General features: G+C 39.6%; 2 protein-coding genes and 2 pseudogenes across 5 annotated transcripts in view; 2 read left to right on the forward strand and 2 right to left on the reverse strand.

Annotated features, from left to right (window-relative positions):
• The window catches only part of SLC26A8 (solute carrier family 26 member 8), a 74,747-nt gene extending 69,152 nt beyond the window's left edge, over nt 1–5,595 (reverse strand). Inside the window, exon 1 of the mRNA XM_011373557.2 lies at nt 5,414–5,595. Within this exon, the coding sequence (XP_011371859.2) occupies nt 5,414–5,595 (182 nt within the window). The remainder of the gene's footprint in view (nt 1–5,413) is intronic.
• A 235-nt stretch (nt 5,596–5,830) lies between these two features.
• Nucleotides 5,831–5,949, reverse strand: LOC111747516 (annotated as a pseudogene).
• Nucleotides 5,950–6,285: 336 nt separating this feature from the next.
• LOC111747519 lies at nt 6,286–6,394 on the forward strand (annotated as a pseudogene).
• Nucleotides 6,395–13,506: 7,112 nt separating this feature from the next.
• Nucleotides 13,507–16,625, forward strand: part of MAPK14 (mitogen-activated protein kinase 14) — a 73,717-nt gene continuing 70,598 nt past the window's right edge. Inside the window, exons 1-2 of one of the 4 annotated variants that reach the window (XM_023538481.1) lie at nt 13,548–13,734; nt 14,034–14,116. Coding sequence is in view for 3 of the 4 variants with exons in the window: in XM_011373544.2 (XP_011371846.1) it covers nt 14,001–14,116 (116 nt within the window). In the remaining variant the exon portion in view is untranslated. Of the gene's footprint in view, nt 14,117–16,625 lie in introns of all 4 variants that reach the window. The other 3 variants (XM_011373544.2, XM_011373542.2, XM_011373543.2) reach the window with 3 other exon arrangements.

A 16,625-nucleotide genomic window follows, 5' to 3' on the forward strand; every position in this document is an offset into this window, starting at 1 on the left:
AAAAAAAAAAAAAAAAAAGAAAGGAAAAGAAAAGAAAGAAAGAAAGAAAAAAAGGAAAAGAAAATTACAGGCCAACATTCTTGATGAACATAGATACAAAAATCCTCAACAAAATACTAGCAAACCAAATTCAGTAATACATTAAAAAGATTACACACCATGATCAAGTGGGATTTATCCCAGATATGGAAGGATGGTTCAATACCTGCAAACAATTAATGTATACATCACATCAACAAAAGCATGGATAAAAATCATGTGATCATTCAAAAGATGCATAAAAAGCATTTGACAGAATTCAATATCCATTTATGATAAAAATTGTCAACAAAGTGGGTATAGAGGGAACTTAACCTCAACAAATAAAGGCCACATATGATAAACCCACAGCTAACATCATACTCAATGGTAAAAAAGCTGAAAACTCTTCCTCTAAGACCCAGAACAAGACAAGGATGCCCACTCTCACCACTATTATTCAATATAATATTGGAAGTCCTAGCCACAGCAATCAGACAAGAAAAAGATATAAAAGGCATCCAAATTGGAAAAGAAGCAGTAAAACTGTCACTATTTGCAGAGACATGATACTCTGTATAGAAAACCATCAAAGACTCTACCAAAAAATTAATAGAATAAATGAATTTAGTAAAGTTCAAAATTAATATATAGACACCTGTGGCATTTCTATACACTAATAACAAACAATCAGAAGGAGAATTTTTTTAAAAAATCCCATTTTCAATTGCACCAAAAAGAATAAAATACCTAGGAATAACTTTAACCAAAGAAATGATGACCTGTACTCTAAAAACTGTAAAACATTGAAGAAAAGAATTGAAGAGGACACAAATAAATGGAAGGGCTTGTTGTGCTTATGGATTAGAAGGATTAATATCTTTAAAATGCCCATACTACCTAAAGCAATCTACATATTCAAGGCAATCTCTATCAAACTGCCAATGGCATTCTTCTCAGAACTAGAACAAATAATTCTAAAATTTATATGGCGCCACAAAAGACCATGAACAGCTAAAGCAGTCTTGAGAAAGAACAAAGTTGGCAGTATTACGCTCCTTGATTTCAAACTAGACTACAAGGCTATAATAATCAAAACAGTATGATACTGGCACAAAAACAGACACATAGATCAATGGAACAGAATAGAGGGCACAGAAATAAACCCTCACTTATATGGTCAATTAATCTATGACACAGGGGGCAAGAATATACAACGGAGAAATGACAGTCCCTTCAACAAGTAGTGCTGGGAAAACTAGACAGATACATGCAAACAAAGGACACTGGACTGCTCTCTTATACCATATACAAAGATAAACTCAAAATGGATTAAAGATTTAAATGTTAGATGTGAATCCCTAAAACTCCTAGAAGAAAACATAGGTAGTAAACTCTTTGACATCAGTCTTAGTAATATCTTTTTAGATATGTCCCCTTGAGCAAGGGAAACAAAAGCCAAAGTAAACAAATGAGACTTCATCAAACTAAACAGCTTCTGTGTAGCAAAAGAAACCATCAATGAAATGAAGACCACCTACTGAATGGGAGAAGAGATTCACAAATAATATATCCAATAAGGGGTTAATATCTAAAAGATATAAAGAATTTGTACAACTCAATAACAGCAACAAAAAAAAATAAACAATCCAATCAAAAATGGGCAGAGGACATGAAGAGACATTTCTCCAAAAGAATACATAGATGGCCAAAAACATATGAAAAGATGGCCAGCATCACTAATCATCAAAAAATGTAAATCAAAACCACAATGAGATACCATCTCACATCAGTCAGAATGGTTATTACCAAAAAGTCAACAAATAACAAGTGTTAGAGATGATGTGGAGAAAAGGGAACCCTTGCTCACTGTTAGTGGGACTATGAATGGGTACAGCCACTATGGAAAACGGTATGGAGTCTCTTTAAAAAACTAAAAATAGAACTACCACATGACCCAGCAATTCCATTTCTGGATATTAACCAAAGAAAATGAAAAACTAATTCCAAAAGATATGTATCCCTACGTTCATTGCAGCATTATCTACAATAGCCAAGATATGGAAGCAACATAAGTGTCCATTAATAGATGAATGGATAAAGAAGAAGTGGTATACATACACAATGGGCTATTATAAAACCATAAAAAAGAATAAAATTCTGCCATTTGTGACAACATGGTATTATGCCAAATAAAATAGATCAGACAGAGAAAGGCAAATGCCACATGATTTCACTTATAAGTGAAATCTAAAAACAAACAAACAACACAAAACAAAAACAGATGCACAAGAACAGTGAAAAAATTGATGATTGCTAGAGGGATGGGAGTGGAGAGATGGGTGAAAAAAGTGAAGGGGAATTTAGTCAATAATACTGTGGTAACTTTGCACGGTGACAGAAGGTTACAAAACAGTGTGGTGATCACACTGTAAGGTCTATAAATGTCAAATCACTATGTTGTACACCAGAAACTAACATACTAGTGTATACTAAGTATACTTTAGTAAAAAATAAACAAATCCTTACAATCACCTTATGAAGAAGGTGCTATTACCATCCTCATTTTACAGGTGAGGAAACTGAAGCACAGTAGGGTTGGATAGCTTACCTAAAGTCACACGGTTGGGAAGCAGAACAGGGATTCGAAACCAGGCAATCTGCCTTCTGAGTCTCGCTCTTAACCACAGTACCTCTCAGGTTAAAATTCAGATGTGAATATAATTGTAATTGTATGTTTTAGAAGTAGGGGATAAGAACTGCTAAAAAAAAGCCCATGGGAGGCAGAACAGGTCAGATTTAAAAGTCTAAGGCTAGGGCCGAGAGGGGGCGGGGAGAGGGGAACAGGGATAAGTACCCATTTATGAAGAGGTATAAGTCGGGAAAAGACTATTATTTTGTAGAGACAAAGCCAATGTGGCCCCCCAATGCCCTCTTTGACATATGATGTCTTACCCAACCTGGAGCAGAGAAAATGAGAGCGGTGATGTAAGACTGAAGAGGGACATCCAAGACCACAACTTGCAAAAGGCAGGATATGGACAAAGGAGAATGCCTCAGAGAGAGGAAGTTCTGCAATAGGGCTGTGTGGAGGCCTTCCTCACCTATCACCCAGCACATGCTGATTGTGGGCGATAAATCCACCGTGTAAGTGAGGACGACTTGAGTAATTAGGGTTAATATCATGATGGAGGTAGGTCACAAAGGGTTCTTATCCTGAGGTCTATGGACCCCACAAGAGGTCTGTAGATAGAATTTATGGGGGTATGTGAACTTAGGAAAAATTATATCTTTATTTTCACAAACCCCCTAACTGAAATATAGAATTTCTTTCAATTATGATGACAACAAACCAGAGTAGTATTAGCAGAACTTGACTTTGCCACCAATAGAAATCACAAATATTTTCATATTACATTAAAATTGTTGCAAATATCTTAAAATATCATTTATATTCAATACTACATTATTAAATAACATAATTTGGGGATTTTTTATATTTCGATAAGTATATTTAAATAAAGCTTGTTTCTTTTATAATCCTATCTATTTTATGCATTAAAAAATATTCTAGTTGAGACCATTCAATGGGAAAAAAACAGTCTCTTCAACAAATGGTGCTGGGAAAACAGGATATCCACGTGGAAAAGAATGAAGTCAGACCCTTACCTTGCACAACACAAAATTAACTCAAAATGGATCAAGGATGTAAATTTAAAAGCCAAAACTATAAAATTCTTAGGAGAAAACATAGGGGGAAATCTTCATGATCGTGGATTTCACAATAGTTTTTTTAAACATGATACCAAAATCAGAGGCAACAAAAGAAAAAATAGATAAATTGGATTTTGTTAAAATTAAAAACCATTGTGCACCAAAGGACACTATAAATAGAGTGAAAGGAAAACCTACAGAATGGGATGAAATATTTGCAAATTATATAACTGATATAATATTCAGAATATATAAAGAACTACAACTCAACAACAAAAGACAACCCAATTTTAAAAAGGGCAAAGGAAGAAAATAGACATTTCTTCAAAGAAGGTATACAAATGGCCAATAAGCACATGAAAAGAAGTTCATTATATTTAATTATTAGGGAAATGCAAAAACAAACAAACGAAACCCACAGTGAGATACCACTTCACATCTACTAGGATGCCTATAATGAAAAAAAAAAAAAGGTAAATAACAAAGGTTGGAGAAGATATGGAGAAATCAGAACACTTGTACATTGATGGCGTGAGTGTACAATGGTGCTACCACTGTAAAAAAGTTTGGCAGTTTCTCAAAAAGTTAAATATTGAATTACCATGTGATCCAACAATTCTACTCCTAGGTAATACCTAAAAGAATTGAAGACAGGGACTCAGCAGTTACTCTGATGCCAGTATTCATGGCAGCATAATTCACAAAAACCAAAAAGTAGAAACAGCTCAAGTGTCCACTAACAAATGAATGGATAAACAAAATGCGATATATATGTATAATAGAATATCACCAGCCATAAGATGAAATAAAGTATTGATTCATGCTGTAACATGGATGAACCTTGAAAACATTATGTTAAGTGAAATAAGCCAGATTTGAAAGACAAATATTGTATGATTCCACTTAAATGAAATATCTAGAATAGGCAATTCATGGAAATAGAGAGTAGAACAGAGGTTATCAGGGGCTGGGGGGAGGGGAAAATGGGGAGCTATTGCTTAATGGGCAAAGAGTTTCTGTTTAAGGTGATGAAAAAGTTTTGGAAACAGTGGTGATGGTTACATAGTATTGTGAATGTCATTGATGCAGATATGTACATTTAAAAATTGTTAAAACAGCCAATTTTATTTTATATATATTTTAACAATAAAAAAAGGAAAAAAGATTATTTTGAAAAGAGATTTCTAGGCTTTACTAGACTGCTAAAAGTTTCACAGCACAAAAACAGGGTAGGAGTCCCTGAACTGTAAAACCTATACGGTCACAGCGAGTATTAGACGACATGGATTCCATGTTGATGGCCATGACTATTATGTGGGTTCCGGTGGATATGAGATAGGAGGAATCTCATTCTGTTACCATTAATTAGTCCACCATGATTGCTTCTTTTGTTATTGTTAGGAGACTGATAATGGTGGTGGTTAATCAAACAATATATTTATTAAATATCATCTCTAGATGCTGTGGGGGATATCCAAGGCCTTTATGTTCAAGAAGTTTAAAACCGAGAAGGTGCTGCAAGACAAAGCACAAAAGAATCAACTAAAGAGAAATCACACATTAAACTAAGCGTTCTGATGACAGGAATTCAGAGGAGAAAGACAGAAGTAGGCACCAAAGGAGTCAAGTAGGGTTATGGTTCTGCCAGCATAGCTGTAGGTAAGTGGCCACACACACGAACCGGCACTGGACATGGTGTCTGACGGTGGTGATGTCGATGTCCACGTTCCCAGAGGAAGTGGACTTCCTTCTGTGTTCTTGCTGAAAGGTCTCCTCATTGTACACATCTCGCTTAACATCATACGTGAAAGAATTTCCCCTAGATTTAGAGTCAAAATTCTGAATGTGCCTCTCTGGTTGCATCATTCCTGGACAGATGGAAAGAGATAGATCAAACAAAAAACCATTAAAACAATTTAGATCTTTATAAATAAAATTTCCATATAATAATTTCTTACATTTGTATAACATATTATGGAACTCTCTCATGTGTTGTAAAGTTTTTTGTTTTTTGTTTTTTTAAGGTGAGGCAATCCTTGATTGACCTCACAGATTGCAAAGACCTTGTCAGCTTACAATTTTTTATTTTTATTTTTTACGCCTACAGCACCTGGTCTTCCTAGGTGGTCTCCCATCCAAGTACTAACCAGGCCAAACCCTGCTTAACTTCTGAGATCAGGCAGCATCGGGCTTGTTCAGGGTAGCATGGCCATAGACTCAGTTTTATACTTAAAACCATCCTATAAAGAATGCAAGGTGTGTATTATTCTCATTTTCCAAATGGAGAAACCAAAACTCAGAAGTTTAAACAGACTTGGCTGTTAAATAATTAGAGTCAGGACTAGAATTCAGGTGTCCTGCTAGGAAGCCTAGTTTTCTTTATATTCAATTATGTTGCAGGGAAATGATTAAGAGGTAAAAGTCAGTATAACCACCAATTTTCACTGAAAATGCTAAGGATTAAGTGGTCAGGCAATACAGTGTCTTCTAACTTTCTCTATTTGAAATAGCACCCATCATTATCCCTTTATCCTTTCCTATTCTTTAAAGCACATGTATGGTCATGCCACCTTGAATGTTCCTGATCTCAGAAGCTAAGCAGGGTTGGGCCTAGTTAGTACTTGGATGGGAGACCACCTTGGAACACTAGGTGCTGTAGGTGTTATAAAATAAATAAATAAATAAAGCACTTGCTAACGCCTGATTCAATATTTTTCTATTTGGTCATTGTCTGTTTCCCATACTAAAATGCAAGTCTAAGAGGTAAGACTTTGGCTGTTTATGGCTGTATTCTCAAGGCAGAATAGTGCCTGACACTTAGCAGATCCTCAACAAATATTTCTTCAATGACTTTCAAGTATCCCGTTAGAGGCTTCATGGTGTAGGAGAAAAAGTATTGCACAGGGTCTCAGGAGACTGGGGTTCTAGCCCTGGCTGTTTTTCTAACTAGCTGTATGATTGGGGAAGTTTCTTAGAAACTGACTTTCAGTTTCCTTGTGCACAAAATGACATGGTTGGACCACATGATCTCTAAGGGTCACATTAAGCTTTAAAAATCTGTATGGTTCTGCTCTTTTAAGAGAATCAGAATGAGGAATTAGGATGGATATAGATCCATCTCTGGGAGAAAGTATGACCATTCTTGATCATCTGTGTTTTTGAATAATAAAAAAGGCATAAACTCTAAAATTTTTCCACATAAATATGAAAAAGTATATATATATATCATAGCTATAAAATATATAAGAAAACACAAATTATGTAGACTATGCAAATAGTTCTTTAATAGGTAAGGCTGCAAATGAGTTTAATGTATCAACAACTTTGTTTTCCTTCAGAAGGATCATGTGTCATCATCATCATCATTGTAATCGTCAACATTCATTGAGCACTTACTACATACAAGCATTGCACTAGATTTTTTTTCATGAGTTTTTTCATTTAATTCTCACAACAATTCTAGTATTACTATTATCCTTATTTTATAGGTGATAAAACTGAGGTTTTAGAAAATTTAAGTAACTGGGTCATAGTTATATATTGTACTTTTACCCTTAAAGCATTGGGTAGCAGTAGTATGCTATACAACACCTATGAACTAAAGATAAAAAATTCAATAAAGAAGTGAGAATGTGGTTGGGAAATACAGAAGAGGATGGAAGAGGTATTTTACAATGTATCATTTAAGAGAATTAGTACTTTGTATCTTTCACATAAACAAAAAAAACAGGTAGAACTGTACATCAAAACATAATATTTCCCTCTTTGTTTCCCCACCTATAGCAATACTGACCCAGTTTTCCTTACTTTTTTTCATGCAATGTTACAATAAACTTCCATCACTAGCACATATCTGTTCCTGGCAACTAAAAGAGCCTAATTAACCTGCTAATTATATCAAGATTATAATAACTACCATCATGGGTTAGATCCAGGGGCTAGAATCCAGCATTTTGTTTCTGAAAGTGGCACTAAGGCAGAGTTGGCGAGAAGTAGGCAATGTGTGAACATCAAGGCACAATGAGGACTGTGGGGCTGAAGAGGGCAGCAGCAGCTACTCCACTCCAGCAACTGTGGTTACAGGTCACATTGGGCCCAGCATTGTCAGATCAGATCTTTCTCAATAGAATCCATTATTCCAGATGTTTATGTGAAATCTTCTGACATTTAAATGTTGTCAATCACTCTTCATATTTTTTTAAAACACAGTACACATCTAATAAAACTCTTCTACAGGCTAGATGAGGTCTGTGGTCCACCACTGTGTGACTTTTGTGCCAAAAGCCTTGTTGTTGAAGACATAAAATATCCTCATCTCCTCCTATCAAATACTTCCAAAGCTGAAGTATTTATATTTTCTGTTGTAGTACCCTTCGGAGGTATTATATCCTACAAGTTCACTTAGGAAAAGTTGTATTTCATTTTGTCTTTGATCTATATCATTTATATTTCAAGAGGTGGCCCTCATTTACTAGACTAGGATTTACTAATTTTGCTTGCTTTTATTTTCACAACTTTATAAATTTCTCCCGTACTACTCTTGGCCTTCATTTGTTTCTAACCGCTATTTCACCTGTGGTCAATTAATTTAGTGTTCCATAAACATTTGCTGAATGCCAAGTACTCTAGGAATACAAAGACTCTAAAATTTGTTAGAATAAAAATAGCAAGATATAGTGCTGTGAGAGTTTAGTGATGGGAAAGACACGAATTAACGTTTATTGCTTCTCTGCCATATGCCAGGTTCTTCATCTCATGAGATAGGTACTATTTTCCTGATAACGATTATATTCATTTTACTGATGAATTTAGTGAGTTCCTCAGAGTCCTACAATAATTAAATCGCAGAGCCAGAATCTGATCTTTCTGATTCCAAAATAGACACCACATCCTAATACCATGCAATCTCCTACAGAGTGGAGTTAATAATCTCAACCCTAGGGATGAGGAAGGCCTCCTGGAAGAGATATGATTTGAGCTATGCTCTGTCTAAACTGTGAACAAGGAAGAGAATAAGGTATTTCAGGAAGAGAATAGAATAAATTACAGAGATAATAAGATAATAAGGCAAGTAATTCAATAGATCTGAGTAAAGTCAATGTTAAGCCCAAAAAGTAGGTTGAAGCCCATTCAAAATTTAATTGGACTTTTTATCTATTTAAAGTGTTTGAGCAGATGTAGTAATATGCACAGACACATGTTTTGGGAAAATGAGTTGTGTCAATGGTATGGTCTAGAGCTCTGCTATCTAGTATGGAAGCCGCTGGCCACCTGTGGCAATTTAAATTTAACTTAATTAAAATAAAATGAAAATGTTGGTCTCTCGATCTCACTAGTTACATTACAAGTGCTCAACAGCCATATGTGGCAGGGGCTACCATACTGGACAGCACAGACATAAAACATTTCCATCACACATTAAGCGCCATTGAACCATGCTTGGAGAAAGAAGAGAATGAGGGTAAAGAGACCACTGGAGACCATTGTTATTACAACAGTTTAGGGGAGAGGTAATCAAATCATAACTCATGGGACCATAGTGAGGATAGCTAAGAGGGGCAGGTGGAAAACTCTTCAAAGGGCTCATCACATGGCTGGCTAAAGGCAGCAAGGGAAAACAAATGATTTCCTTATTATTATTTTTTTTAAGTAGTCTTCTCTGGCATTTCTACAACTTCATTATGTCTTTCTTAATTTTACAGAAACCCTAGTGGTTCATCTTCATGCACTAGCAGGACCCTTCCTCACAAAGTACAATGACCAGAAGCTCCTACTGACAAGTGGCAGATGCACTTTGGTGTGGAGAAAGTGATACATTTCAGAAAACAGTCATCCAAATTGCATCGATAGGATAATGACCTTTCATCTGAGACACAACACAAGAGGGAGTCTGTGTTATTGACTCCGGAGGCATTAGTAGGATGGGGCCTCTGCCTACAGTGTGATCAACAACATGGTAAGCTCTACTCATAATCTTGAAGATAAATGTCCACTTAGAAAACAATTCTCTGATGCTTCCTGACATTAGACAAAATATTTAGGTAGGTCCAAACTACTTAAGGTTTCATTTTCTAATTCCATAAGTATGACATAATTTTGGATATCTGGATTCACTACTAACAGAAATTAGTCTGATCTCCATAGCCCACACACTGTCTCCACATAGCATCAGGATCATCTGGGAACTAATTTAGAAATGCAACTTCTACTTAGCAAACCTAATTATTAGAAACTTTGAGGATGGGCCAGTAGTCTGGTTAAAGCCCTCCAGGTGATTCTGATACACAATAAAGTATGAAAACCACTGTAAACATAGCTAATTATCTTTATTTAGTCAGCTTTTCAATGCTAAACTTGAGGGCACTGTTAAAATACAGGCACTTTCGACCTAGCTCGTTTATCCCCCAAATTACCCCTACCTATCCAGCCATCCACTGATTCATTAACATAATGTGTTGAAAGTATTTTAAAAGTCAAGAATAAAAAATTTAAATGCAACCTAATTTTCTGACTATTGACCCAATAGATATGAAATCCTGAAACAGTTTAGTTGTAAGAATCTTTTTCTTGATATCGTCATCTTTCATATGTTCTCTAAAATCATGGAAAGGTAAAATTCACTTCCAAATTTCAAAATAAGCATTTGTAATTCCATCAGAAACAGTTTTTTTTTTGCCTGTTACCACGCACATTTTTATGGGAAATGTATTTGGAATATAGAAGAGGCACAAGCAGAGCATTGCTTTTAGTATCCTTCAGTCATGCTGTCTAGTGGCTGGGGATGAATAATTTAGATGACAGCCCTCAAGGAGCTGACCATTGGACACAAACAACTATCTTATTGTGATTTGAGGAGAGTATAATAAGTAGGGTGTGTTGGAGAGAACTCATTATTGGGGTGGGCACTGATACATAAATCGGGTTTGATAAGAAGAGAAAGGGGCCAAAGTGAGGGGGATGGTGGAAGTGGGGGCTCAGTCAGAGGGCATAAAATGAATCAAAGCAGTGAGGTCTGAAAGTACAAGGCGCTTCTGGGCAGTCAGGCCTCCGGAGGAGATGGATGGGTGGTCAGATGAGACTAGGGCAGTGGACCAGTTCTGGAGCTCCTGATAAATCAGACCAAAGGGTTTGGAAGGATTCAGCTTGAAAAACGCACGCAACTGTCTATTGCCATTGCCATTCCACGCGGCCTTTCAAAAGTAGAGGCAATACCTGAGAGATAAGCTCCCAGTGTCGACTGTCATTCTTTCATTCTGCAAATATTCACTGAGCGCCCGCGACGTGCTTGGCTCTGCGGGTGACGGACGCAGCCCTTGCCCGGGGACTTGGCAATGTGACCAGGGGCTGGTCCCTCGCACCCGGACGCCGGAGCGGCGCGCCGCTCGCAACCTGCAGCCCTGGTACCCAGGCGTCTCCCGGCAGCCACTCACCTGATTCCTCGGCGGGGGCGGGAGTGCGGTCGCCGGAGTCCGACGCAGCTCCAGCCTGGCTGGCGGCGCTGCCAACGCGGACGCCGGCGGTTCCCGCCGTTGCGGCCGAACCCGCGGGCGTTCTATCGGACGGGGACAAGAGTCGGGGAGAGGAGAAAGAGCAGGGGCAGCGGGGGTGGGGGCGGGTAGAATGGTACCTGGGCCTTCCTCTCCTGTTTTTGGGCCGTGGAAACCCCTAACCTGTGCCATCCAGGCTTCCACTGATTTCCAGGTTTGACTACTGTTGATTGAGGGCCTACCTGATGCCAGGCCTCACGTCCCGCATTGCACACAGAGCAATTCACTTAAGTCTGTCCGTCAATATGTCAGGTCAGAAGAGGCAAGGCTAGAAGGTCACTCAGGTTTCCAGTCCTAGCTCTTGGCCCCACACGCTTGGCTCCTTCCACTAAAGGCACTCTCCTCCTGCCTGGGTCTCCTGCTCTGCTCTCTCTCCTTCTGTAGCTCAGTCTATCAGTGTTCCTCTCTGCAGCCTTGTATTCCTGATCGGCCCACTCGCACTTTAACACTTGCTGCATTGCTGTATTAATATTTGTCTCACCTCTACAAGGGCAGGGATTTCTATCTCTCATTAACTGCTGAATCATCAGTGCCTAAAAACAGTGTGGTAGATATAGTTAGTGCTGAATAAATTTGTGTTGAATAATTGAATGATTGCCCCGCAGTTAACTGTAAGCTCCACCTAGGAAGCAACTGTGTTTGTTTTTTAATCACCCTTTCATCAGAAGTGCTTGGCACTTAATAGCTGTTCAATATATATTTGTTGAAGGAGTGAGAGAATGTACTGTTTACTTCATCTTTACCCTTTTGGTCATTCTCACCTCATCATCCCAATTTGCTGGATAAATTTATGAATTTTTTTAGGATTTCTACTTCTAAGTTTGCTCCCTTGTACCCTTGATTCATCCCCTTGATTCCTATATTTGCTCTCATTTCCTCCTTCAACCTCCATTATTTCACTGAAAACTCCCTAATCTCCAGGTTGGCTTGGGACATTTTCAAATATCATGTCTTTGTAGGCAAGAGAATCCAGGCTAAGCCACACTGAATCCAAAAAAGCTCTACACAAATCACCCATGAACCTGATGTTATTATTTTTTTTCTCCCGTTAGGGAGAACTGAGGATCCTGCAGCACCCTCTCAATTGAGATCATGGTCGGTGTTCATAATTTGTTCGACAAATATTTACGGGGTATCTTTTATGTTCTGGGCACTGTGCTAGATGCTAGGACAAGATGGGCAAAGTCTGAGCACTCCAAGGGATGCAAAACACAAAAGAGAATAATCGTGGGAAGAGATGAGAATTGTCCTGGTTTGGACCTAGTTATTTCTAAGAGAAATGACTGAGAGAATAAGATTCGGTCCAATTCTTCTGCTTATTGTAACACTCTTTAGAACAAGAATAGGTTGGTAACAGTGGGGGAAGGTATGGGGTTAAAATATCTTGCCCATTCACATTTATTACCTTGGTCAGCTTTACAAATGACCCTACTAGGAATGTAAGACAGGAAATCTCTTTTCATAAACTGAAACTAAGGTCTAGGAAGGTCCATTTACTTGCCTAATAAGACACCGCCAAAAGTCCACTCTCTGCCTTGTTCTTTTTACTCTGAGAATTAAATGCTTAAAATCCTCTTAGTGGAAGCTCTTCAGGGCGGGAGTCAGTTCCAAATCCTTAGGTTAGTGGTTTTAAAAATGCCTCTCAAAGAGAGATACCAGAGACTTTCCTGAAGTAGAATTGCCTGGACCGTATTGTAAAAATGCACATTCTTGGTGTTCGTTATAATCCTTGTGGATCCTAGGAATCTGCATTTTTAAACTTCTAAGGTGAGTCTTCTGCACATAAAAGTTCGAAACCAACTAGGAGAGTTTGGGTGCAAAACTTCAGCCTAAATGCAGAACTTATATTTGCTTTGGGACAGATTTAATCAGGCTTTCAAAGAGTAAGCCATAGGTCCTTGAGCAGATAGGACTACAACGGCTTGCTGCCTGGAATCTTTCTCAATTACTTCTTGGAAATTGGGGGTTCCGCTGAGCAGCTGCTCTGCTGCTGGTGACTAACCACACAGTTCAAAGATCTTTTGGATTTTTCCCAACACCCTATTTGTCACTGTCGCTTGTCACCATGGAGCAAGGCATCTGCCCCGCCGACCACGGTGGGGCGCACGCGGAATGCATTGCCTGCTTATCCTCTCCTTCCCAAGTCCGTCTTCGCGCCCTTAACAAGAACAGACACTGGGAGTTCCTGCCTCCAGTCTCCAGCTGTTGCTCTCTTCTCGCGATAACTGCTCCTCCCGTCCTCTCCTCTCATCAAACCCCTCCCGTGGGCAGGTTCCATATTGGGTAAAATCTCGGCTCGCAGAGAGTCCCAGGAGCTGTTCTCGCGAGAGTACGGCGAGAGGCTTCTGTTCTCTGGGTCTGGAACGGCGACCACTGAAACCTCAGCGGGCGCAGCAGCTGGAGCTATAGTCCCGTGGCGCAGACGGGAGTCGGCCTGGTTGGGGAGAGGGTGCAGGTAGAGCGTGGCGGGCGCAGGCTTGAGCCCCAGAGCGCGCCACTGCCCTTAGCAAGGCTTGCCCCAGTCTCCAAAGGCGCGACCAGCAGCTGCAGCTGACAGGGGCAGCGCGCGCGGGAGTCGGCGAGGTCGCGGCAGCCGCACCTGCGCAGGCGGCCAGTGCGGGATCCCGGCCGCATCGGGTGGGCATCGCGGGCCAAGGAGCGGGTGCGGGTGCAGGCGGGGCCCCGGAGGGCCACCTCCTCGCCCGCGGCCGCCGCTGGAAGATGTCTCAGGAAAGGCCCACGTTCTACCGGCAGGAGCTGAACAAGACAATCTGGGAGGTGCCAGAGCGTTACCAGAACCTGTCTCCGGTGGGCTCCGGCGCCTATGGCTCCGTGTGGTGAGTGTCATTGGGCCTGGAGCCGTGGTGGCTGGCTGGCCCTTCAAGCTCCAGAGTCAGGCCTGCCCCCACGGCTCAGTGATGCGCCAAGCGGAAGGAATTTACTTTGGGGGAGGACATTGCTGCCCCATAGACTCCCCGTCTAGCACTCCCTTTGCCCCTTGCACCCCTCACCCTGCATGCCCAGGAAAGTGGTCAACAGTGTGCAGAACGCAGGTCCACGGTGGGCGGTGGTGCTGGAGCTCGAGCCTGGTTCGCACCCTGCGCATTCCCTTCTTGGGGTTTGCTGCTCCCAGGGCACGCACCGGGGGAGGCTTTTTTTGGGGGCCGGGGGGGATCTCCCTGCTGGCGTCGAGCAGAAAGACCCTTTCCGGAGGTCCGCCCATCCTGGGCGCTTGGAGTCTGCGCTTTCAGTAGACAAACCCAGGGAGCTGCCGGGAGAAGAAGGGCAAAGCCCGACCCGGAGGCTGCGGTCATCTGAACAAAACTAACGACCAAATGCGTTCTGTCCGGGCTCTTTTGCAAACCTGTGTCGAAATCCCATTTTGAGAAGCATTCTTTTTGAATTCGCGTTTGAATTATCAGCGACCCATAGAACTTAAAATACCAACTTTATCTCGGTGAGCGCTGTGCCAGCTTGAGTGGTGTGTTTCCGATTCGGTTGAAAGCGTATTTCCTTTTCGCAGAGTTGGGGGTGGGTGGTAGTGCCTGCAAGAACACTGCAGCTTGAGAAACTGGCGGCCTCACTGATTAGTCACATACCACTTCTCATTTAGGTATTGTTTGACAAAACAATTTTCTCGTTTGGAGCAAGTGAGATTCAGATCCGTTGGACGCCCTTAAGATCAAAAAGTTATTAACGATATTGGGAGGCATTGTAAATATTTTTTAATTGCGATAATTCTTGTGAATAATACCGCGTTTTTACAAAGTTCCTGAGAGGGTTTGCAGGGAACATTTATAGACTGAGGTACACGATGGTTTTCATAAGGATATAGAATATATACCAAAGGAGAGAAAAGACACTTTTCATCTTTCATTTACACTGTGAATGTGTTTTAAGTTAAATTAATACCATCAAATTTCCGGACCTGAAATATTTCACTACCTCCTCTAACTTCCAAGGTTTTATACACTATATTTTAGACTTACTGTAATTTGAGAGCTCCCGATTTGAAACTGATTCATATAATTCATGCCCATGCATCATTGGAAAGGGGTCTATAAAACTTTTTGTTTTGGAACAAATTTCAGGATGTTAATTTTTAAATATAATTCCTATGTTTCTTAAAGTCACATCATGAATTTCCTGTTTTGTAGAATCTTCTGGGTAATTGAGATTGTGAAATTGTGTCTAGCAGCAGATCATATTGCATTTTCTAGTTCATGCTGCTTGAGTTATGCTGCCAATGGTACCACGCTTGACATCTTTTCCCCATTTTTATAGTATAGCAGCCTACATTTTAAGGGAATTTGCAGTAATTTACTATATATATTATCGATTTGCTAATTTTCAAGGTGTATTTGGATCATTGCTCCTTTACCAGCTCATTAGTTTATTTTTCATTCTTGAATTGGCACATCGATTTTTGTAGTACCAAGTTTTTGTTTCCAATGACATTTAAACTTGAATGGAATGATACAGCAGAATAGCTCAACTATGATGAGTTTAGTGAACTTGTATAGAACTACTTGCAAGGTTTTCCTGCTGTTGGTGTGAATAGCTCTGCACTGGAACCGAAGATCCAGATTTACAGAGAAGTGCCATTAAAACGAACTCCATATTTCTTTAGTGCTAGTATACTTTTCTGGCTTATAGAAGCCAGAAATATCTGACACTTAGAAGTAATTTTGTTAAGTAGATTTTTAAAAACTAGGTAATACATTCACACTGTATAAAATTCAAAAGGTATAAAAGGATATTCAGTGAAAAGTCTTTTCTTTCTGTTTTCCAACCATGCTATTCCTTTTCTCAGACAACCACTGTTAAGTTTCTTAGTTTCTTGTGTGTCTTTCCTGTTTGTTTTATAGTTGCATTTCTGTGAAGAGGATTTAAGGTGTAACCTATGACACATTGGTGGAGGAAAATACAACTGATACAATATGACAATTGACTATAAACAAATGTAACTGATTTTTGATTGAAAATATCAATTTAGATTTACTTATTGTGTTACAATGTTCAGAGTAATTATTTGAAGTTGTTTTTTCAATTAGCAACTTTTCAGGTGTGGCAGAAAATACTTTTTTTGAACTTCTCTTAGAATCCATTTTGGAGCCTGTGTTATTTTTCACTATTTTCATCCTTTGAGCGCAGATTTGATTTTAGGGAATAACAAAATCAAATTGAATCCAAATAATTTAGAGAATTTGGACAAAAGTCTGGTGAAAAAGATTAAGCAGTCAGGTTGGTGATACTGTTTTATGTTAAGTAGGAGTCGCAACTATAAAGTATGACACGGAATTACTTGCGTGACTTGTAGAACTGGATCTGAAGTCTGTTCCCAAA

Source organism: Pteropus vampyrus, unplaced genomic scaffold, assembly GCF_000151845.1.
Source record: "Pteropus vampyrus isolate Shadow unplaced genomic scaffold, Pvam_2.0 Scaffold225, whole genome shotgun sequence".
NCBI lineage: Eukaryota > Metazoa > Chordata > Mammalia > Chiroptera > Pteropodidae > Pteropus > Pteropus vampyrus.